At 40.4% G+C, this 25,188-nt stretch overlaps 2 protein-coding genes across 2 annotated transcripts; one reads left to right on the top strand and one right to left on the bottom strand.

Moving 5' to 3' along the window:
- Positions 1–270: 270 nt before the first annotated feature.
- Positions 271–18,140, bottom strand: fkbp9 (FKBP prolyl isomerase 9). The gene is made up of 8 exons (XM_088328516.1): positions 17,776–18,140; positions 13,616–13,761; positions 13,362–13,551; positions 9,277–9,612; positions 5,784–6,119; positions 3,852–3,997; positions 3,616–3,779; positions 271–2,345 (listed from the first exon to the last, which is right to left on the bottom strand). The coding sequence occupies exons 1-8, from the start codon at positions 17,976–17,978 to the stop codon at positions 2,166–2,168; spliced, it is 1,701 nt and encodes a 566-aa protein (XP_088184642.1). The 5' UTR covers positions 17,979–18,140; the 3' UTR covers positions 271–2,165.
- Positions 17,779–24,549, top strand: crtap (cartilage associated protein). The gene is made up of 7 exons (XM_088328517.1): positions 17,779–19,271; positions 20,323–20,472; positions 20,542–20,713; positions 21,183–21,311; positions 22,537–22,682; positions 22,750–22,833; positions 24,347–24,549. The coding sequence occupies exons 1-7, from the start codon at positions 18,822–18,824 to the stop codon at positions 24,389–24,391; spliced, it is 1,176 nt and encodes a 391-aa protein (XP_088184643.1). The 5' UTR covers positions 17,779–18,821; the 3' UTR covers positions 24,392–24,549.
- The last annotated feature ends 639 nt before the right edge of the window (positions 24,550–25,188 follow it).

The raw sequence follows: 25,188 nt of genomic DNA, 5'->3' as shown, positions 1-25,188 counted from the left end.
GAAATGATGTCAACATGACTTTTCTCACAACTGTAAGCAAGTCTTTCTACATTTCTAAATGTATGCAAATCTATTCTACAAATGCAAGTCTATTTTCCACAACAAAATAAACAACGTGTTCCCCTCTTATTTTGACTCTCTCTACTCACTTGTGTATATTTTGGGGTGGGGCCGATATACGTCCTGCTCCGACAATAATTCACCCATTTAATTGTTTTCTGGAAACTAATGCTAAAGACATAACAAAAAATGGAGGTGCAAACTGTGAAAAAGCATATGAGAGACATGTTTATTATCAGTAAAACGTTTATAATTTATTTACCTGATACATCAATTTAGACACATTTGTTTTCTCACAGTACAAATCGTGGCATTGTTAGCAACCCGCAACTTATTTAACCAACGTTTTGACCTTTTTCATTCATTTGCATCTTGTTCTGCTTTTTTTCTGAACGTTTGTCATAACGTTTGAAAAAAAAAACAAAAAAAAAAAACAGGTTAAAGTTGGAACTCAATTATTCCTGTAACGTTGTAGTATCAATATTTACCAAGTAACATTTATCATTATCATTTCATCCCAATACGACACTTTTTTACAATAATAAATGACCTCACATTTTGCCTTTACTATAGTGATATTAAAAAAAAACATTCAAAAAACTAATGAAAGACATAAAAATTAAGGTGTAGTTGCACCTTATTGCATGTTTGATCCATGTGTACGGAAGCCCACAAGTGCAAAAATAAAATATAAAGCAAAGATGTCAAATAAATTATGAGATAGTGTAATATTTGAATCTCATCTCATCTCATTAGCCGTACCGCTTATCCTCATTAGGGTCGCGGGGGTAATATTTAAATCCCTTTTTAAAATGGTCTGTTGACTTGGGCAGTCAATTAAATTGCTGGGTCAAGCCTGCGATCGATCCTCGCGACGAATTAGTTTTCCGGACAATGGCCATTTTATTCTTTTGCCCCACCCCCTGCAATTTGACCAAGTCATTCTTTGCTAAAATGGCTGATAATTACTCTTATCATGGGAATGCGGTGAATGATCTTTTTTAATAATTGCCCTTGGTTTTAAACAAAAAAGATTTAATATTAAAAGATTTATTTTTGACACTCTTGGGCAACCGTACACACGAACTTGGGCGGGGCCCTTCACTGCAGACCTAAAAGGGCTACATTACAATCCAACACTGCATATTAAAATGAGCTACCTTGCAATCCTGATGTCATTCATACACAGCACACACAAACAATATCCAGTGATACCTCGGTACTCGAATGACTGCAATTGAACAAATCAGTATATGAGTTGGGAAAAAAAAAAAAAAAGAGTAATTTTGAGTGATGTATTCCAAAAAAAAAAAAAAGAAAATCAGAACGTTATTTATGCTTGTGTAGGTTCAAGTTGTCTTCATATTTTGGGTATTTATGGTTGTTCAAGTACACATTTTATTACTATTTGGGGTATTTATGGTTGTTTAGGTACACATTTTGTTCTAATCTAGCCGATTTATTGTTGTTGAGGTACAAGTTGAATTCATACTTGTGGTAATTATCATTGTTTGGGTACAAGTTTCGTTAAAATTTGGAATATTTGTGGTTGTTTAGGTCAATTCTATTCATATTTGGGGTATTTTTGACTATTCAAGTACACGCTTCATATTTGGGGTTTATCGGGTTGTCCAAGCATGTTTTACCCCAAATATTGTTTGTTTATTTACATGTATTATTCATATTAGGGGTATTTGGGGCATTTGTGGATGTTTAGGTCAAAATTTTATTAAAATTTGGGGTATTCATGGTCTTTCAGTTACACGTTTTAGTCATATTTGGGATATTTTACCGTGCGTCGGAATGAATTAAAATCATTACCATTACTTCCTATGGGAAAACATGTTTCAATACTTAAACAATTCTGAGTTCAAACACCGATTGAATTATGGTCGAGTATAGAGGTATAACTCCAATACAAAATGACGAGATTACAACAAACATTGTTAAAAAAACTTTCTAAACCAAACTTGGAGTTATTTTATGGCCCTGGAGAGGCTTGTTCGTCATAGCTTTGTAGAGAACATTTCTTCAACTGGATTAAAAATCTCAATTGAGCAACCTGGCTGTCTTAAAAAAATAAAAATTCAAAAAGGCGAGTCCCATCATAGCTCGTCGTGCGAGGCGGCCTCGTCAGCTTTCAGCTTAAATTCTGCCGCTGTGATTTTGCCGTCGCTGTCGCGATCCTGGTTGTTAAACATGTTGTCGATTATCCGCTGCGGCTCGAAACCCGGCGCCAGGCGACCTCGCCCTTCGCTCACTTGCTGCAGGATGTACTCGCTGAACTGTGAAACAATTCCCATTAACAGGCATGAAAATACAGTGTCCTGTGATTTCTGTGTTTTTGCATATTTATCACTCACAAAATGGTTTCAGATCGTCAAATCAATTTTAACGTAACAGAGACAAAAATGTTAATTCCATTAATTATATATTATTGGGGCGGCAGTAGCTCAGGAGGAAGAGCGATCGCTTTAGGATTAAGGGATCCCAGTTCGAATCCTGGCTTGTCCGTGTTACATGCCGAAGTGTCCTTGGGTAAGACACTGAACCCCCAATAAGCAGGTTAGCGCCTTACATGGCTGCACAGATCACGGCCGCTATTGGGAAATGTGAAGCACAATGTAAAGCGCTTTGGGAAGTCATTGACTTGAAAAGCGCTATATAAATGCAGATCATTTCATATATATACCACAGCCATATCCCCCCAGTGGGAGGTGGCTAGAGTCATTTCTGACTCTTTTTTGGGAGATTGATTCAGAGGAGGGGATTCCCAGCCCCCTCGCTCAACCCAACTGAGGTGTTGGGAGTCATTAGGTGACCAAACCCCCCCAATTCCAACCCCTAATGCTGAACAGGGAGGCAACGGGTACCAATGTTTAAGTCTTCGGTATGACTCGGCCTAGGCTTAAACCACAACCTCCCAGTCTCGGGGCGGGCGCCATACCCCCAAGGCCACCATTAATAAGGGAAAAAACAAAAACAAAAGCTATATGGCCCGATGTGAAAAAGTGATCGCCCCCTGAACCAACAGTGAGTTGGGCCACATTTGGCAGCGATTACAGAAATCAAACACTTGCAATTGTTTGTAATGATTCTTTCACAGCGCTGGATGAATTTTGGCCCACTCTTCTTTGCAAAATGGTTTCAAATCTCCCATATTGGAGGGTTTTCTAGCACAAACTGCCTGTTAAACATCACACCACAGCATCTCAATTGGATTTAAATCCGGACTTTGACTTGGCCAATCCAGAATTCATTTTTCTGTCAATCACAGCAAGTTGTCCTAGTCCTTAAAGCATGGATTGAACTTCCAAAACTTCCTTTTGTATTTCCTTGGTTTGTCTCAGTGTGTCGTTAAAATTGGCTTGATGATCTGAAACCTCTAAAAGTAACAAATATGCAAAAACCACAGAAATCATGTCACTGTACATATTTCACATATGCCACTCTTTTTGACTTCGAAACGGCATAATTCGCAGAAAAGTACGATTTTCGCACCTACTTTAACGGATTCAGAAAACTAGTCAAAATGGCCACCGATAAGCTACGTACCTCGGCAGGCTCCACTTCCTGGTTCTTGTCCTTGTCCATTTCGGTGAAAAGGTCCCCACTCACTTCCTGGTTCCAAATGAACATGTAACCTTCGGGAAGTCCTTCCTCCTTTTCTATCAACTCGATGTCGAATACGAGCACAGCACTGCCGGGAACTTCGTCAACTAGACCAAAGTTAGCTTAGTATTAGAATTTTTGTTTGGATGTTTCACAAGAAGTTCATGAGGGCCACTCACCAACTCCATCTTCCCCATAACCGAGGTGCGGGGGGACCACCAGGTGTCTTCGCTCCCCCATGCACATTCCAAGGAGCCCCTCCTCCATCCCGGGGACCACCTGGTTGGCCCCCAAGACGATGTTGTATGTTTTCCCGTATTTGTACCTGAAATCAAGTTAGTATTATAGTATTACTGTAGTAGTATTTCCATAAGAGTATTTTTGTCAAATTTCTTCCGTATTTTTGTTGTATTTCCGTCATTATATTTCTGTAGTACAATTTTTGTAGCGGTTATTTTTTGATTATTTCTGTAGAATGATTTCTGAAGTATCTTTGTAGTATTTCCATAGTAGTATCTCTTTGATTTTTGTAATAGTACTGTAGTGGTAATTTTGTAGTATTTCTGTTGTATCATTTATGTCGTAAAATTTCCCTAGTACAGTGGAACCTCGGTTTTCGAACGTCTCTCAGTTCGAACAAATCGGTTCTCGACCAAAAATTTCGAGGAATTCTTGCTTCGTTTTTCGCTCAAAAAAATCGGAGTTCGAACGCCGGTACGCTAGGGTGCGATGCTGAGCGGCGTACGGGTGTAGATTGCCCCCACCCCTCGTGAAGAACTGTTATGACATGCACGCGCACTTTTCGCTTTCGCTTTAAATATCGGTGAACGGAGTGTTTTAGCCCCTAGTTATGCCTCTCAAGAAGGTCGGTACAAGCAGCAAAGTTGCTACAGGTGAAAAAAGAAGGGTAGTGCATACAACTATTGCATTTAAGAAAGAAATAATAGCAAAATATGAAGAAGGTGTGCGAGTTTCCGATCTTGCTATACATACAGCATGGCTTCTGCTGAGCACCACAAAGGTAAGAAATCCTATTCATAATTCTTTTCTTTATCCTTTAACCGCTCACCACTTTTTGTGGAGACCCGGGTGCTAAATGACGTGTAAACGGCACGATTTTTTTTAGTTGTACACGTTCATGTTAGCGTAATCTTTCGTACGGAAGATTACGCTAACGCAAACGTACGATTAGCCTGGGTTAGCTTCATGTTTACTTTCATGGTAAACATTCAGGGTGTTGGAACGGATTAAAACGATTTTATATTACTTTTAATGGGAAAAACGATTTTTGGTGATTGAACAAATCGGTTTTCGAACAGGGTTCTGGAACGGATTATGGTCGAGAACCGAGGTTCCACTGTAGTAGTTTTGTAAAATTTCTGTTGTAATATATCTGTAGTAGTATATTTGTATTTTAATATTATTGTGGAAGTATTTCTTTGGGTAGTTCTGTAGAATTGTTTTGTATTTTAGAAGTATTGCCATTGTATGATATTTGTGACATTTCTGTAGTATTTTTAGTATTTCCAAAGTATTTTTTTTTGTAATTTTTCTGTACTATTTCTATTGTATTCTTGTAGCATTTTGGTTGGACTATAGTGTAGTATTTTTTTTGTATTATAGTATTACTGTAGTAGTATTTCTTTCATATTTTATTTTCAGAATGAAAGCAAAATAATACACTTGATACATGTTTCTATGCACTAAATTTTATATTTAGCTTTGTAGTAATCTTGTAACATTTCTGTAGTATTTCTTTAGTGGTATTTTTGTTGCAGACACCCAAAGGGAGAATGTGGACAAAGTTGCCCCACACTCCCCCAAACCTTTTTTTTCTTTACAAATTGAGCTACCTATCTGGCTTTGTCTTTCTATCCAACTATTTAGTTAGATTTTTACTTTTAGCTAGCCATCTGCCACCCTTTTAGTCTTTTACCCGTTTAAATTTTGGCTAGGTATTTAGCAAGCCATCTAGCGAAGTTCCTATTTTAGAAAGTCATATGAAACTGGGTGCCCTTTGTTCTAATTAGTAACAGAGTAGTTCTCAGCTTGAAAAAGTTTAAATCCTAACATACTTCCGTCCCCCCCAAAATTAATCGCGCATCACTCACGTGTCGTCGATGGGCGTCCCATCCATAAGCGTGGCGTTGTAGTGATACTTGACGAAATCTCCCTTCTTGGTGGGCTTTTCGCAGTCGCCCGGCTTTTCCGTGACAGTAACGGCGGCGCTGTCTGACGGGTTGTGGAAATCAACGATATGCACGTCGAAAACCAGAACGGCCGAGCCGGGGATCTTGGAGCCAGTTCCCTCTTCGCCGTAGGCCAGGTGCGGAGGAATGGTGATGGTGCGCCTCTCGCCCATGCAAACCCCCAAAAGGCCTTCGTCCATGCCAGCGATCACGTAGCCACGGCCCACGTATGTGTCGTACGTGCGGTTGCGCGAGTAGCTGCAAGAAAGAACACAAAAAATTACGCATTTTTTTTGGAAAATGTTGTCATTTTGGTCATTATTTGCATGATGGAAACTTCACATGCATCCATCCCAGGGGTCAACAACTTTTTTCAAGCGTAAAGCTACTTCTTATTAATGATTAGCGCAAAGGGCATTCACTTATTATTATTATTATTATTATTATTTAATATGAATTTCTAAAATAGCAATTCAGCTAGATTGCTTGCTAGATAGCCCAAAAGGTAGTTTGATAGTTAGCTAGAAAGAAATAATAAACTAACAGGGAGATAGATAGCCGACAATTAGCTCATGCTATTTTAAATAATTGCAAATTTCTCCAGCAACGATTAGTCTAAAAAAATGCAACTTTATATCATAGCTCGTGTATTTTGGATTAAAAAAAAAATCTATATCGTTTTTTATTCAATGTTTTTTTTCTACCACTAGGGGGCACTAAATAAAACAACTATCCCATTAAACATTCATATGATAGTGTGGGTGGCAAACGATCCCCCCATGGGCCGCAATTGGCCCCCGGGCTGCATGAGACCCCTGCCCTAGACTGTCCACCCACCGATGTCTCATCAAATTCTATGGGAAACACTGCTCATCATGATGAAGTACTCAAAAAAAAGTTGGCACAGAAAATGCACTTTAAAAACAAACAAACAAAAAAAAAAGAAATCAAAAATCGCATCCAAATTGCAATATTGGTAAAAACAAAAATCGCAATAGTTTTTTCCCCACAAAATTGTGCAGTCCTACCAGATAGCTAGCTAAAAAAAAAACTAATTCACGTTTTAAAACCAACAAATTGGAATTGAGTTTGTTGTATTTCCTGTACGATAAAAATCAATAAAAAAAATGAAAATAAATTTGTGTAGAACATGACTAGATTCCTTTTCATTTATTTTAATAATTTGCTTAAAATGGTTATCAATACTTTAGATTTTTTTATTGTCCATGAAGCCTACAAACTGGAATTTATCCATTTGAATTTCTAAAGCACAGGTGTCAAACAGGCGGCCCGCGAGCCAGATCAGGCCCGCTAAGGGACTGAATCCGGCCCACGAGATAACACTCAACAGAGAAGCGCAAGAGAAAAACAAGCTGCAGGTTGAAATATGTCAACTTGCTGTTACCAAAGCCAGGTGCCCCGAACAAAGACACTGCACATCTATCTATCTATCTATCTATCTTTCTTGCTTTCTTTCTTTCTTTCTTTCTCTTAATGTACTAGTCTGAGAGAATGTTTGTTCTATCGTGTGGCCCCCGAATTCAAATGAGTTTGACACCCCTGTTCTAAAGTATCAAAAGACGTTTTTACTATTGTTGTTGTGACTCTGTTATTACCAGGTTAATTATCAAAAAATAGGGTTGAATAGACTCAGTCTACCAATTTAAAAAAAAGTAACTTCACAAGAAAAACACAATGACCCAACACTGCGCAGCGAATTTCAGAATAGGTCCGAGGGTGCCTCAACTGTCCTTAGGGGGTACCCAGGTGTCTGCGGGCACCATATTGGAGACCCCTGATCCATCCATTTTCTGCCCCGATTAACCTCACTAGAGCTACCCCTGAACTGGTTTCCAACCAGTCACAGAGCACTTCAATACATACAACCATTAACACGTTCACTCATGTCTTGGAATCTGGAAGGAAAATAACATCTTTTGATTTGAAAAAAAATGAAAATCACAATATACATAAAAATAAATCTTAAATTATATTTCAGGTTTTAAATAAATACCAATAATTTTATTATAATTAGAAAATAACTACTTAAACATTTAAAAATATATATTCACAATTGAATTTCAAATATATAACCAATTGCAATTATTAAATATTTTAATATATTGAAATAAACATAGGCAGCACGGCGGCGCAGTGGTTAGCACATGTGCGGCACAGTTCATGTCATGGGAACCTCCTGCGTGGGTTCAAATCCAGCTCCAGACTTCCTGTGCGGAGTTTGTATGTTCTCCCCGTGCTTGCGTGGGTTTCCTCCGGGCACTCCGGTTTCCTCCCACATTCCAAAAACATGCATTTCAGGTGAATTGGCCGGTCCAAATTGTCCCTACGCGTGAATGAGCGAGAGAGTTGTCTGTCCCCGTGTGCCCTGCGATTGGCTGGCAACCAGTTCAGGGTGTCCCCTGCCCACTGCCCGGGGATGGCTGGGATGGGCTCTAGCCCCCCCGCGACACCTAATGAGGATAAGCGGAACGGCTAATGAGATGAGATGAGATGAGATGAAATAAAAAAAATTTTAATAAATTTTCTGGCCTCACACTCGGGTAATAGGGTTTGCTACGGTCCACTGACATTCGTCATGGTGTCGTCACGTGGTTGGGTCATATGTGTGCAAAGGGTCAATGTTATGTTCACCGTTGAGACAATTCACCATAAAAACACATCCGTCCATCCAATCTCTGCGCCGCTTTTCCTCACAAGGGTCATGGGGGTGCCACAGCCCATCCCAGCTATCTTTGAGGCAGGAGGCAGGGGACACAGAAACATACAACTCACCCATTAGACCTGCCAATTAACCTGACATGCACGTCTTTGGAATGTGGGAGGAAACCGGAGTACCCCAAGTAAACCCACGCAAGCATGCGGAGAACATGCAAACTCCACACAGTAAGGCTGGTAGCTGGTTTTAAACCCACTCGCTAACCGCCATGATGAAAGGCCACAAGACAAATTGTAAACACCCAAAAGCACACAGCAATTTGATTGGGTGAGCGGTAGGGGTGGGCAGAGCTATACAAACAGCGCTGCACTCACTTCTCTCTGCCCAGCGTCATTTGCACCGTAAATACGCCTGTATCCTCGTTTGCAGTATTTTGTGACATGTTTACAAAAGAACTCACCAGAACCACTTAGGAAAAAAATGAAGTTCAAAATGAGCCTCAACGATCCTAAATAACTGTGGGAGGGAAACAGGTTTAAAGTAGTATTTGTTCATATGGCATTATTATTTCATAAATATTATCAAATCATCGAGCGTCACAAGATATGAATATAAAGAAAATTAATTTGCAGAAATTTTCTTTCATGCTTAATTGAATTCCTTTTAAAATATTTAAGAGGAAATACTGTAACAATGCGTAAATGCTGCCATCTAGAGGTCAGTGGAGGTGCACCTCACCTGGAGTCGAAAAAGGTGCCATCTAGGAGGCTTCCGTTGTAGTGATAACGCACAAAATCGCCCTCAACCAACTTGCGTGGGCAAGCTTCGGGCACCCACTGGTTGCTAATGGCGACGCGGTCACTCGGATTGTGCAGATCCAGGAGGACCACGTCAAAGACCAACGAGGCCTGGCCAGGGATGTCGCTGCCGTCGCCGTTCTCCCCGTAGCCCAACGAGGGAGGCAGAGTGATCACGCGCCTCTCCCCCACGCACATGCCCAAAAGACCACGGTCCATGCCCGCGATCAGCCAGCCGATGCCCACGTACGTGTCGTACGTACGCATGCGTGTGTGGCTACAAGGGAAAAGATCATGTTACTTTCCCTGGGGTAGGGGAGGGCGGAAGGGTTAATATTTTTGCGCTTTAAAGAGACAGTGTGCAATAAATAGCGACCCTTTAGTGGTTAAAAATGCATCATTCATTCAAATACAATTGATCCATAATAAGCTAAAACACATGTACCGTATTTTCCGCACTATAAGGCGCACCTAAAAGCCTTAATTTTTTTCAAAAGCTGACCATGCACCTTATAATACAGTGCGCCTTATATATGGATCAACATTAGGTCGCAAAGTCTTGCAACTAAAGCAAGCAGCCGCCGACTAGATTATCCCCCGAAGGCGAAGTCGTCCGCGGTGTATGCTGGGATTTATATACCGGCATTTCATTTCCTAACCAATGTGTCAATCATCATTTGAATCAGTCACTATTGGCTAAAGTTATTCGGAGGTAAAGGGGGCGGATCCTTTTGATCATTTACAGGCTCGCATAGGCTAAAGGGGCGAAACAAAGCCTGCAATTAGCCAAAAAATGTGAATCACATGTTGGGTTGCACTACGGCATAGAGAAAACATTTTTTACTCTACTGTATTTGTAAATATTTTACTCTCCTGGATTTACTACACTCACGGTTGTAAGAAGACCATGGTTACGTATCATTAATGAACGTGAAGGCTGCAAGAGAACTTAGGTGAGCTATGCGGCTTTACATTTTCCCGGTATCTTGTTTTAGAACGATCTTGAGGTTTCTGTGATGAGTCAATTTTTAAACTAAATTCAATTCAAAGTGTTTATTGTCATATGCACAGTAGAGAACCCCGTTTCCCTGCAGAATAAAATTCTTACTTTATGTCCACACAGTTGCCGGCAAAAAATAAAATGGAAACTAAGAAATGTTTGTTTGGTGACATCGTACGGACACCGCATCCGCACGTGTCTGCGACACGTATTTGCTTCTTTGCAAGCTTTGGTAATGTTAAGGGGGTAATAAGTTTGACTGAACTATCTGACTGTTTTGTCGACGTTCCCATTGTAGCGCCTTATAATCCGTTGCGCCTTATGTATGGAAAATATAGGACCAAAAACTATTTTTTGGGGGTGCGCCCGATAACCCGGTGCGCCGTATAGTGCGGAAAATACGGTACTATAACATGTTAAGTCCCAGGATCCAGTCAACTTCACCTTTTTAGCCGCTATTGTCATCTGCTCCTGCCCCATCTTTAATTGTCATTCGATTTCCACAGCAAAAGTCACTGAGTTCAGTGATTCAAGTGTCACACTTGAATCACTGAACTCACACTGCTTTCTTCTCTAGTCATTCATGTTAGCCACCTGGCTGCAGGCTATGGCTAGTCACTATTGTTACTGTTAGCTACTCATGCATCATCTCTCAGTGTCATTCACAGCGAAAGTCACTAGGTTCCGTGATTCAGGTAACGTGCACTTTATTTTCTCCAGTGTCCATCTCCAGCCACCCACGCCATGCATTTAACTGTGGGCTTTGGCTAGTTGCTATAGTTATTGTTAGCTGCTCATGTTTCTTCCTCCAGAATCAACTTCAACTCCTGCTCATGTAAGCCAACGTCGCAGAGTCCTGTCATCCAGGTATCTGGCGCTGTTTTCCAAGTTATCTTCTCGTGTTAGCTACTTGGCTGCAGGCTATGGCTTTCCACGATTGTTATTGTTAGCTGCTTTATGTAAATTAAGCTTGCTTCAACCTTCAGTTTGAACTTTTTAAATCAGTTTCCAACACTAGCCATTTAGTTTAGCTACTTAGCTGTAGGCTATAGCTGCTCCATGTAACTAAAACTGGCTTTGTCCTTTAATTAACGACTTTTTCTCCAACGTTTCTTTCTCTAGCCACTCATGTTTGCTATGTCTCGCAGCTGGTCGCAGTTGTTATTGTAAGCTGCTCTGGGTAAATAAAGCTTACTTTTTCATTCAGTTTTCAACTTTTTTTTCTAATCTAGTTACTAATTTCAGCTGCGGGCTATAGCTTGCCCCTAACTATTGTTATTGTAGGCTGCTAAAAAAAGCTAAATAAAGCTCCCATCACCCTTCAGTTTGTGATCCGAGCCATTTAGTGTTACCTGTGGTGTTCCGCAGGGCTCAGTACTTGTCCCCCTTCTTTTCAGCATTTACAGGTTTCCATTAATATTATTTTCAAGTATGATATCAGTTCCCATTGCTACACAGATGACCTTCAACTATATCTTCAGATACCCTACTAAACTGTGGAAATTTGGAGCCCTGCCTCACTAAGATAAAATAATGGATGTTTCTCGTTTTCTTGCGCCTTAAAAGACTGAAATGTTAGTTATTGGTCCATCTAAATGCCGTGACATGTTCTCAAAAACTGCTCTGAATATTGACTAATGTAATATCACCCAGAGTGACTCAGTCAAAAATTTAAGTGTCACATTTGACCCCAATCTGTCCTTCCAAACACATGTTAAGAATATTACTAGAACTGCTTTTTTCCATCTTCGAAACATTGCTAAAATTGGCCCTATGCTGTCCCAGTCCGATGCAGATATTATAATTCATGTGTTTGTTACCTCCTGTCTCTATTACTGTAATGTACTGCCCTCCGACCTGCAGCTGGTTCAAAATGTTGCAGCGAGGCTTTTAACTAAGACAAGAAAGTTTGATCACAATACCCCGATTTTAGCTAACCGGCATTGGCTCCATGTTAGCTTAAGATGTGACTTTACGGTTGTGTTGGTGGTATACAAAATAATGCATGGACTTACTCCCTCATATCTTTCAAATTGTATTTCTCCCTATGTCCCGGTCCTTAGCCTTCGCTCTGAAAAGGCTGGTCTACTAGTGATCCCAAGAGCCAAGAAGAGATCCGCAGGTTAGAGAGCGCTCCTCATTCGAGCCCTGGTGCTGTGGAATACTCTGTCCCCTGAGATTTGATCTGCAACCTCAGAACGGCTTAAATCTAGGCTTAAAACACACTTCTATTCCATAGCATATGAATAACCTATATTTTACGTTGACAATATCTGTGTATTATTTGTTATTGCAAAATTCATTGCAGCCTGGTCATCCTGGAAGGGGGTTTACCTCATGTGCGGTCCCTTCATTTTCCTTATGTTGAGTTTTAAAAAAACTTAAAAGTTTTTCCTTGCCCTCATGGAGGTTTTAGATCAGGGCATGGTGTAATAATAGTCTGTAGTTTGCAATAAAATCTGGTCTGTGCAGCCCTTTGAGACTCTTTGTGATTAAGGGCTATACAAATAAACATGACTTGACTTTTTCCCAGTTTCATCTCTCATGTTGGCTGCAGGCTATGGCTCCCAGCTAGCCGCTATTGCTATTATAAGCTGCTTCATGTGAATAAAGCTGGCTTTGCCATTTGCTTCTCACGCTAGCTGCTTAAGTTAGCTGCTCAGATCAGCTCTGACCAGCTCCAGCTTTTGGTCCTTTTCAGACGCTCTGGGTGTACCCAGCTAAGTCAGTCTTGATTATGAAATTAAATAGTATAAATCAAATAACAACCATATACAACAGTATTAACTTCAATCCGCCGTCTCCTTACCTCAATGCATACACCTGCTACTCCACTAGGCCAGCTCAAGTCACTTCACACCAAATGTCAATAAATATAAATTTTTCCCTTACTTGTGTATTCATTGTTCAAGTTGTTTGCTCCTATACATGTATATTACACATATGTAGTGCTTATTATGTACTATTATGGTATTTTCATGTTTTTGTATGGAGTACAGGGGCGTTAGCTAATTGCTAACATGTACCTGGAGTCAAAAAGCGTCCCATCAAGCAGCGTTCCGTTGTAGTGATAGCGCACGAAATCGGACACGGCCACCTTACGATCGCAGACGGCGGGCGTGTGGTACGTGTCCACCTGAACACCGTCTTCGGAGTTCCAAACATCAAGCAGCAGGACGTCGAAATGGAGGACGGCGTCTGCCGGAATGAGGTCCCCTGAAGACAAAAAACTTGGAATCATTCCAAATTGAAACAGGGATTATTAGTACGAGTTTCCTACCGTATCCCTTCTTGCCGTAGGCGAGCTTCGGCGGGATTTTGACGAGTCGTCTCTCGTTGACGCACATGCCCACCAAAGCTTTGTCCATGCCCTGGATCAGCTGGCCCTTGCCCACAAAAACGTTGTAGGTGCTGCCGCGATCGTAACTGAAAGAAAGAAAAATCACATTTGCTTTTGCCAATGTAAACGGAGCAAACGAAATGAATCGACTTCAGATTCCACTGTGGTTTATTTTGCCTATATGTTTGTTCTGTACTTACATCAATGTCGTGTTTTGGATACTTTCCGTGATTTGGTCTGTGCATCCCTTTTCGACTGTTTAGGATTAGGGCTATACAATAAACACGCTTGCTCTCTCACGTTTTGTTTAGTCAGGGCTAGTTAGTGTTCTAATGTATCCTACGTTGTCTTACTTTCACGTTTTGTTGGGTTAGAGATTGTTAGCGTTTCAATGTACCCTATGGTAAATGGTCTGCATTTATATAGTTACTGAGGACCTCCCAAAGCGCTTTACAATATATTTCACACTTACACACACAGACAGAACATGCATAACACCTAACTTCTTATCGGGGTTCAGTGTCTTGCCAAAGGACAATTTGACATTTAACTCGAAGGAACTGGGAATTGAACCTGCAGGTCGCAGGTTGGTCCTAAGACGTGTACTCTGCCGCTCAAACATTGATTGCAATGGGAATCAAATTCAGGTCACGGCAGGTGTAATCTCTCATGTTATGTTCAGTCAAAGAGCGTTAGTGTTCCAACACATATTAAGTTATTTGACTTTCATGTTTTGTTAAGTTACAACTAGTTGTGTTCAGACTTATCCTGCCACATCCCATGTCCAATTTTGTCAAGTTAAAGCTATTTATTGTTCCAACATATCCTGCATAGTCCCTCATTCATGTTTTGTTTGGTTAGTGTTCAAGCATATCCTATGTTGTCTCTCATCATTTGTTTTTGTTCAGTAAGAGTCAGCCTTCCAACAGACCCTGCATTCTTTCATGTTTTTTTTACATTAGAACTACAGTTGCAACATATTCAGAGTCATCTACATTTCACGTTGTGTCAGTTTAGTATGCCTCATCGTCTACTTTTGTTTTGTTTAGTAAGTTAGCGTTACAACATTCCCCGTGTCATCTTTTATGTTTTGTTGAAGTAGTGTTCTCATGTATGTTGCATGTACAGTGCATCCGGAAAGTATTCACAGCGCTTCACTTTTTCCACATTTTGTTATGTTACAGCCTCATTCCAAATTGTATTAATTTAATCTCTTATCTCAAAATTCTACACAAAATACTCCATTATGACAATGTGAATTTTTTTTTTAACTTTTTTGAATTTATTAAAAGTAGAAAACTAAGAAATCACATTTACATAAGTATTCACAGCCTTTGCCATGAAGCTCAAAATTGAGCTCAGGTGCATCTTTTTTCCACTGATCATCCTTGAGATCTTTCTACAGCTTAATTGGAGTCCACCTGCAATAAATTCAGTTGATTGGACATGATTTGGAAAGGCGCACACCTGTCTATATAAGGTCCCACAGTTGAGTGTGCATGTCAGAGCACAAACACCAAGCATGAAGTCAAAAAAACTGTCTGTAGACCTGCGAGACAGGATTGTCTTGAGGCACAAATCTGGGATACAGAAACATTTCTGCTGCTTTGAAAGTCCCAATGAGCACAGTGGCCTCCATTATTCGTAAATGGAAGACATTTGGAACCACCAGGACTCTTCCTAGAGCTGGCCGGCCTTGTAAACTGAGCGATCGGGGAAGAAGGGCCTTAGTCAGGGAGGTGACCAAAAACCCGATTGTCACTCTGTCAGAGCTCCAGCGTTCCTCTGTGGAGAGAGCAGAGCCTTCCAGAAGGACTACCATCTCTGCAGCAATCCACCAATCAGGCCTGTATGGTAGAGTGGCCAGACGAAAGCCACTCCTTAGTAAAAGGAACATGGAAGCCCGTCTGGAATTTGCCAAAAGGCACCTGAATGACTCTCAGACCATGAGAAACAAAATTCTCTGGTCTGATGAGTCAAAGATTGAACTCTTTGGTGTGAATGTCAGGCGCCATGTTTGGAGAAAACCAGGCACCGCTCATCACCAGGCCAATACCATCCTTACAGTGAAGCATGGTGGTGGCAGCATCATGCTGTGGGGGTGTTTTTCAGCAGCAGGAACTGGCAGACTAGTCAGGATAGAAGGAAAAATGAATGCAGCAATATATAGAGATATACTGGATGAAAACCTGCTCCAGAGCGCTCTTGACCTCAGGCTGGGGCGAAGGTTCATTTTTCAGCAGGACAACGCCCCAAAGCACACAGCCAAGATCTCAAAAGATTGGCTTCAGAACCACTCCGTGAATGTCCTGGAGTGGCCCAGCCAGAGTCCAGACTTGAATCCGATCGAACATCTCTGGAGAGATCTGAAAATGGCTGTGCGCAAACGTCTCCTATCCAACCTGATTGAGCTTGAGACTTATTGCATAGAAGAATGGGCAAAACTGCCTAAAGATAGATGTGCTAAACTTGTGGGATCATACTCAAAAAGACTTGAGGCTGTATTTGCTGCCAAAGGTGAATCAACAAAGTATTGAGCAAAGGCTGTGAATACTTTTGTAAATGTGATTTCTTAGTTTTCTATTTTTAATAAATTAAAAAAAGTTTTAAAAAAAATACTTTTTTCACATTGTCACAATGGAGTATTTTGTGTAGAATTTTGAGATAAGAGATTAAATTAATACAATTTGGAATAAGGCTGTAACATAACAAAATGTGGAAAAAGTGAAGCGCTGTGAATACTTTCCGGATGCACTGTAATCCTTTCGCATTTTCTTTCATGTTTTTTTTTAAATAGAGTAAGCTAGAGTCACTCACAATGGATCCTGTGTTGTTTTCATTTCACGTTTTTGATCAGTGAGAACTAGTTAGTGGCCCAACATATTCTGCATTGTCTTCCTTTTGTGTTTTTTTCTGGTTATAGTTAGTGTTCAGACACATAGCATGTTGACTTCACCTCATGTTAAGTTACAACTAATTAGTGTTCTAACATATCTAGTGTTGTTCTGTCTTCATGTGGTAATATTTTTTGTGTTAAACTTTCATGTTTGGTTAAGTGTGAGCTAGTTTGTGTTCCTACATATCCTTGCATTGTCACTTTTGTGCTAAGTTCATTTAAATCTAGGTAGTGCCTCTACATGATGTGGCAGAGATGCGTAGTGGAGCTTGCGTTAGAGTAGCTCTGGTATCTTTGAATTGAGAAGACCCTACTACACCTCCTTGTTCCGTTTCTGTCCACTAACCAATACAGATTCCGTTTCTGGGAATAAAATATTTCCTAAAATCCTATTCTGTCTCTCCATTCATCTGTGTCGCTTTTTCAGCCACACTGGAACCTGACAGTGTGGAAACAAGTTCCAAGAGATGCTCCTAACCACAAGTGATGCATGAAAGGGATCCGTTAGTTTTTTTCCCCAGTTCTGAACTTTGTGTTTACACTGCATTCGCGCCACACAAACTAATTTAAGCATTATCCCTATTTAAATGCCACCGGGGAGGTCTCAAATAGTGTGACAAATATTTACCTTAATAGCCCCAAAAGTAGAGAGAGAAAAACAACAAGCTGGATCTAATTGGTGTTCACGTGTAGCAAAACAGATCAAAATCATTTTGGGTGTAAAACGAAATCGAATTAGTTCATTTTGAACTCATTTTTTTGCAAGAATCTGTGCTACCCACTCATTAAAAACTGTCTAAACAGACAGAAGATCCATCCAAAAGACGTCTATTTGTGGTTGAAAACCTCTTTTGACGAAGTTAAAAAGACGAATTTTGCGGGCTGAATTTAGCAAAGGTAAACACAATAGTTTTTATGTTTGGATAACGTTTGGTGCAATGTGGGTCAGCTTAAAATAATACAATTTTAGTCATCTATATTAGACAAAATATTGGACCAAGTCAGATTTAGACCGAATTTCGACCTCTAAAAGACGTCCAGAAATGAATCTCAATTCAATTGATCTGGATTACAGCAAGATTTCATGGTGGCATGTGTGCCTGCTTGCGCAGCTCAGAAATATGCTTGCGTGGCTCTCGGAACCGAACCCCTCAAGCTTGCATTAATTACCCAAATGTGTGAACTGCGCGTGCGCAAAACTCACCTGGAATCGAACTTTTTGCCGTCCGGGAACATGCCGTTATAATGGTACCGGACATAGTCGCCGTTTTTTACCGCACGCACGCATTTTTCCGGTACAAAAGTCTTCTCGATCACTATATCTTCTAACGGAACCAGAGGCGCGCTGCAGGCGGCCAGCACCACCAGAACCGCTAGCCAGCCGAACCTGCAAATACTTTGTTGCATTTTTAAAACACGCTTGGAACAATTTGAAGGAGGTTCCGAAGCTTTCTTTATTTCTTCCTTCTCCGCGTGATCCCTTGGAATAATTAGCCTGAGCCGGACCGAAGTTCTTGCTTCCCGGTCCTTCTTGTTCGGATTTTTTATCAAGCTAGACGTCACAATTACCGCTACTACTTTGCCTTTCAAAACAAAAGCTAAACTTTCAAATTTGGGTGGCTTCTCGCTTAAATAAATATAGTTTTATTCATAAATTAGCAATTATTTGTGTCAATTCACGTCATACACACAAAAAAACGTAATGATAAACAATAAGGCTATTTTAGAAAAAGTTTATTTTCACCAATTCCGTGTTTTTCACTACTTTATCTATGCTAGCTTGACGCTGGAATAGGACAACTTTTCCAAGGGAGTCCACGTCTCGCGCATGCGCATTGGCAAAGTGTCAACGTGTAGGGGTTTCTACGTACACGCCCACACGCGTACGTATACCAGCTTCCGTGTTGACGCCGTGCTAGCTAAACTGTTTTTGCTATTTTTTCATAAGTGTAAAAAGTATAAAAAAAGCATAAATTAAAAGTAGGAAACGTTCTAGTGGGTTAAAGTGAGAGAGAGTAAGTTTGCGGGGTGTTTCGGAACTGTTGGCACAGGAAGTTTTCTACGTGGCAGTGGGCGTGGCTTATTTTATGTTTTTTTTAAACAGGCAAACTCTTAATAGAGGAACAAAACTCGATAGACATTTGTTTGGCAGTAAAAAAAAAAGTAGTAAAACAAGTTAAAAAGTTGTGATTTAGAAGGAGGAGGGGCTCCCCATCAAATGCCCCTCGGTGGCGATCCATTTCGAACAACATGGCCCTTTCCACTTGCGTACTTCTAGCTTTGTTTGTCGTTATTGTCCCGGTCCATTCCCAGTACGAAAAGTACAGCTTCCGAAGCTTCCCCCGCAGCGAACTCATGCCACTCGAATCGGCTTATAAACACGCTTTGGATCAGTACACGGCCGAGAAATGGACCGATACCGTGGAGTACCTGGAAGTCTCCCTGCGCCTGTACCGTCTGCTTCGAGACAGTGAGGCTTTTTGCAACCTAAACTGCAGTTCGGTTCGACGGGAGGATGAGAGCAAGTTTGCAGAGTTTCCCGAACTTCGTGCGTTCGGGAACGTGCTCTTGCGTGCCCAATGTCTGAAGAGATGTAAACAGGGGCTGCCCGCTTTCAGGCAGGCCTTGCCAAGCCGGGATACCTTGGATGAGTTCGAGCGGAGGGAGCCCTACCGGTACCTGCAGTACGCTTACTTCAAGGTAAGAACTTGGACTTTTGATTTTTTTTTTTAGAGCAGCAGCTTCACATTGGAGGGGATTGGTGTCCCAATCTGGCAACGCAGAGCATTGAGTAAGGGGAGTACGTATATACAAATGAAAGAAGACAGATAAATGAGAACAAGAGAGAGTACAACGATGGGGAGAACGAGATGAGAGATATAGTGACGAGAGAGCTAGAGATCAGAGACGGTGAAAGAGGTATAGAGAGAGAGATGCAAGAGATATGAGCAATACATGAGAGATAAATGAGACATATGAGAGATGAGATAGAGCTAGAGATAATAGAGAGAGAGAAATAGAGTGTGAAATATGTGAGAGATAGATAGAGAGAGGGAAAGAAAGAAATAAGATAAATGAGAGGGGGAAATAGAGAGGTATGAGAGAGACAAGGTGTGATAGTACAGGAGAGAGACAAACAGAAAAAAAGAGAGAAAGAAGAGAAATTAGAGCATGAGAAATAAGACCCAGAGAAACAGAAAAAAATCAGAGGGATACTGAGAGAAAGAAATGCGAATGAGATAAATGAGAGTAAAAAAGAAATAAGAGTATCAGAAAGACGAGAAAATAAGACATAGAAAAAAATGATAGCACAAGAGAAATGATAGGAGTGCAACAGAGAAAACTAAACAGAGATAAATGAGAAAGGAAGAATGTAAAGAGAAACGAGAGAGAAATGAGAGCATGGGTAAGAGACGAACAGAAACAATAGTGAGAGAAAAGGAGAAATGAGCGCATGAGAAATAAGAGAGGGAGAGAGAAATAACCGAGACGGAGGGAAAAAGATTAGAGCGAGTCGAAGCGTGAGAGAAATGAGAGCATGGAAAAAACCAGAGAATGAGACCGAGAAAGAAATTAGAGAGCAACAGAGAGAAAGAAATGAGTGACAAAGAGAGAAACGAGAAAGACAGAAATAAGAGAGATTGAGTGAAAGAAGTGAGCGAGGAGAAGAGAAATGATCCAGATCTGACCTGATTCTGAATTAAAAAATGTTCTTTTTTTTCTCCTTCTTTTATTTATTTCATCCAAACAGAGCGACATGCTAGCCAAGGCGGTGTCGGCCGCTCACACTTTCCTGCTCAAGCACCCAAACGACGAGATGATGCAGAAGAATATGGCCTACTACAAGAGCCTGCCGGGGGCCGAGGAGCACCTCAAAGACCTGGAGACCAAATCCTACGAGGTCCTCCACAAAAACCTGGATCCCCAGGTTTTTCGTCTTTTATTAGTTTATAATTTCTTTTTCTTGTAGATGCTTTTCGTTCGCGCTGTTAGGGCGTACAACGGCGACAACTTCCGAACGTCTGTGTCTGACATGGAGTTGGCCCTCAGAGACTTCTTTAAAGTCTACGACGAGTGCTTGGCGGCCTCCGAGGGCCCCAGGGAGGTCAAGGAGTTCAAGGACTTCTACGCCAACATCGCCGGTCAGTTATTAGATTATATACGTTTTCATTTAGTTTCCCAATACGTTTGTCCGTTTTTAATTGACCATTTTGTTTTATCGATGGAGTTTTTGACTCTGGATCAGGCTGATTTAAGAGTGTGTGCAAAAGGAAAGTGGTATGCCATTTTGACAGTATCCATGAGCGAGTAATTTAAAAAGAGAATTTAGACAAGAAAGAGGGAGAGGAGAAAGATAGTAAAAAAGAGAGAAATAAATGAGAGAAAATGAGATTGAGACTGAGAACAAGAAATGAGGGAGAAATGTGTCAGAACAAACGGAGAAAGGAGAGGGAAAAGATGGAGAATCAAGAAAGAGCAAAATGAGAGAAACGTGGGAATGAGAGAGATAAAAAAGAGAAATGAGAGAGGGAAATGAGAGAAAGAGAAAAAGCCTAGAAGCTCTATTTACATTATTTTGTTTTTGCTGTGGATCTTTTCCCCTTTTGCCAGATCACTACACGGAAGTTCTTGAGAGAAAGGTGCAGTGCGAGGGGGACCTGACCCCTGTGGTTGGGGGCTTCCTGGTCGAAAAGTTTGTGGCCACCATGTACCACTACCTGCAATTTGCCTACTACAAACGTGAGTCGCTCTCCTATTTCATGTTTTGTTCAGTGTCGTTTGTCTCCCAAGATACCATGCTTATTCTTCTATTTATGTTTTGTACAGTGCAAGCTAGCTTATATTGCAACAAAACATGCGTCTTTCCCTTCATAATTTGTCCAGGGCAATTCTCACTTTCACGTTATGTTCTCTGCAGGTCAGCTTGTGTTTGAACATACCCTGTGTCCATTCCTTTCATGTTTTAGTGCGAATTAGTTTGTCGACCTCACTTTCATGTTCTGTTCAGTGCAGGCTATTGTGTGTTCCAACATACTCTGCATCTTTTGTCATCGTGTTTTATTTAGCGTCAGTTGTTTTTTCTTCTTATTTCCATGTTTTGTTCTGTATGAGGAGGTTTATCATCTAATATGTCATCCGTCATCACACTTTCATGTTTTGTTCAGTACGCTGTGTTTTCCTTCTTTATCTTCTGTCCAGTCTGTGCTACTTTGTTCTTCAACACACCCTGCATCACCTTTCATGTTTTGTTTAGTGCACCGTAGTTTCATATTTTCATGTTTTGCGCAGTGCAGGCTAGTTTGTGTTCTAACGTACCATATATCTTTTTCCTTTCATGTTTTGGTGAGTGCACAGTGTTTTAATCCTTTATTGTTTTGTTCTGTGTGATATGTTTTTTTTCCCATCTAGTTATTGCATCCTTCTATTTTCATGTTTTGTTCAGTGCGAGCTAGGACGTACTACAAACTTGAGTTGATGACGTCAATTGTCTCCCTTTCATGTTTTGTTCAGTGCAAACTAGTTTGTTTCCCAGAGTACCCCTAATTTTCTTACTTTCATGTTTCGTTCAGTGTGAGCTAGTACTAACCGCTAGAGGTGGTTGTCCTACTTTACTTTTTTTGTGTTCAGTGTGAGCTAGTTCATGTTCTAACATACCATAATCTTCTTCAGTGCGCGCTAGTACCTAGTACAAGCGTGAGTGGCAGGTGCCAATTGTTCTACTTCTGTGTTTTATTCAGTGTGAGGTAGTTTGTGTTCCGACGTGCCCTGTGGGTTTTTTTTCTTTCTGATTTTGTTAAGTGCGAGTTATTTTGTATCCCAACGTCCTCTTCTTCTTTCATGTTTTGTTTGGTTAAATCTAGTCAGCGTTTCCACATCATGTAGCAGAGATTTTAGATTTCACTTCCTGTTCATTGATGCGTTTTTTATTTTGATTTTATGGTGATGTATTGATTTTATATTTTAGTGAAGGACCTGAAGAACGCAGTGCCGTGCGCCGCCAGCTACCTTCTCTTCGACCCCACCGACGCTGTCATGCTCAACAACGTGGCCTACTACAAGTTCCACAAGGACAAGTGGGAACTCACAGATGAGGATTTCCATCCTAGAGCGGTGCGTTGCTTTTTCCCCTGCACCAAGATACAAATTCTGGCCTAGTTATTATTATTACTTTTTGTAGGAGGCCATTCGCTACTACAACCAGACCACCATGCAACTGAATATGCTGGAGTTCTCCAGAACGCATCTGGCCAGTGACGATGAGGTGACTTACAATTGTCCACCAGATGGTAGTAAAGCACAACCTACCTTATACAGAAAGCTTTGAATATACTGTAAATAATAAATGGTCTGCATTTATATAGCGCTTTTCAAGTCAATGAAGACCTCCCAAAGCGCTTTACAATGTGGTTCACACTTATTGTAGGAAGATTTTTTATTACATGGAAAAAAAACACTTTAACAACAAAAACTGAATACAATACTCAGAAATCGATGTCACACTTTGAGTGCTAAAAGATCAATAATTGCAGTATATTTATTGTAATTATTAGCTATTGATAATCTAGCGTCTTGGAAATACTTTCATAATAAAAGAACCTGCAATTTTGTATTTTTAACGTTGTATTTTGTAGTTTCTAGTGTTTATTATTAATGCCTACCAATAATATTTAGTTCTAGCAATAAAAGCACCAAAATATCAATAAATGCAAATATAATAAAGTATTACTTCAGGAGGTAGAGCGCTCGTCTAGGGATCAAGAGGTCCCATGTTCGATTCCCTCCGTGTTATATGTCAAAGTGTCCTTGGGCAAGACATTGAATCCCTAATGCCCCCAATAAGCAGGTAGGCGCCTTGCATGGCTGCATGGCCGCTATTGGTGTGTGAGTGTGTGTGTGAATGGGTAAGTGTGAAGCATATTGTAAAGCGCTTTGGGAGGTCTTCATTGACTTGAAAAGCGCTGTATAAATGCAGACCATTTATTAAAATGATAAATAACAAATAATACAAAAACAAATAATAAACAAATGAATTTTTTCCCATGTTTTCTAAAAACAGGAATGAATAAAAAATATAAAATATCATCAATTTTGAAATTTTATATTTTTAGTTTTGTATTTTTCTTATTATAAATTATTAATAGTTTTCTCTCAGTGTTTTTTAAAAATTGGTTCCCAACTGTAATAATTATATAAAAAAAAATTCAAATAAGTAATTGTCTACAATTTTACTGTAATATAATATACAGTAAAAGCATTTTATTTGATTTTTCAAATCATTGTATCATTCCAGGAACTTCCACTACAGGGTTTGAACGTTTAACAATAATATCATAATGAGAATATAATAGAGAAATACTAAATTATTATAATAATATAATTCCTGGTGGCACAGCAGCTGAGTGGTTGTCTCATCCCCAAGGTGCAGAGGTTCAGGGTTCACGTCTAGCTAACGGCCTCCCCTGTGCGGAGTTTTCATGCTCTCCCCGTGCTTGCGTGGGTTTGCTCCGGGCACTCGGATTTCCTCTCACATTCTAAAAACATGCATGTTAGGTTAATTGGCCGGTCCAAATTGTCCCTGTGGGAATGAGCGTGTGAGGCAACTAGTTCAGAGAAGTTAGCTGGGGATGGGCTCCAGCACCCCCGCGACGATGAATGGAATGAGACCATACTTTTTAATTCTACCTCGACTTAAAGATGCAATTATAGAAACCCTTCATGCACAAAAATACATTTTGAATTTAATCGAGCATTTTTGTGTGTGTGTTTTTTTACAGGGTGAGGTGGTTGAATTTATCGATGAGTTCCTGGATTTTCCCTGAAATGACCAAAGTAAAACACACAAAAAAACCAGCCAGTATTTATTAAGTGTGTGTGTGTGTGTAAGAGAGGGGGGGTGATTTAATACTTGCTGTTACATGGCTTAATGTGTCCGCTGTAAACTTTTTTTTAAAATAAAAGGCGCCGCCAAAATATTTAAGATGCCTCCAATATCCTTCCCCCTAATTTGCCCCCCGCGAAACAATTGCTTTGCATAAAGTGTCAATATGGTCCCAACCTTCGAGACGGAAAACTGGGCAGAGCAGACACAAACGTGTTGAATCGTGTTTGGACATTGAGTCTCCGTGCAGTTTGTCTCACGCTGCTGTTAAAATTTCGGCAGCGGAAAAATTCAACCCCCCCGACTATATGTTTGAGCGGGGGCATTATCTTTTTTTTAAAAAGGATGCAGAGTAAAACAGCTTAGTTTTAACTCTGCATCAGTTTAACAGCTAAGTTAAACTCAATCCAGTGCAATTTTTTTAAAGAGACAGTGTTTGTTTATTGTATCGCGACCGCTAGTTGTGCAAAACTTCTTACTTGTTTGAATAAAACACCATTGATCTGAATACCGTATTTTCTGCACTATAGGGCGCACCGGGTTATAGGGCGCACCCCCAAAAAATAGTTTTTGGTCCTATATCTTCCCTAGATAAGGCGCACCGGATTATAAGGCGCTACAATGGGAACGTCGACAAAACAGTCAGATGATTCAGTCAAACTGATTACTCCCTTAACATTCCCAAAGCTTGCAAAGAAGCAAATACGTGTCGTAGACACGTGCGGATGCGGTGTCCGT

The sequence above is a fragment of the Urocampus carinirostris genome, chromosome 2 (genome assembly GCF_059441175.1).
Source record: "Urocampus carinirostris isolate Australia breed hairy pipefish chromosome 2, RoL_Ucar_1.0, whole genome shotgun sequence".
Lineage (NCBI taxonomy): Eukaryota > Metazoa > Chordata > Actinopteri > Syngnathiformes > Syngnathidae > Urocampus > Urocampus carinirostris.
This window is presented reverse-complemented; position numbering and strand designations above follow the sequence as displayed.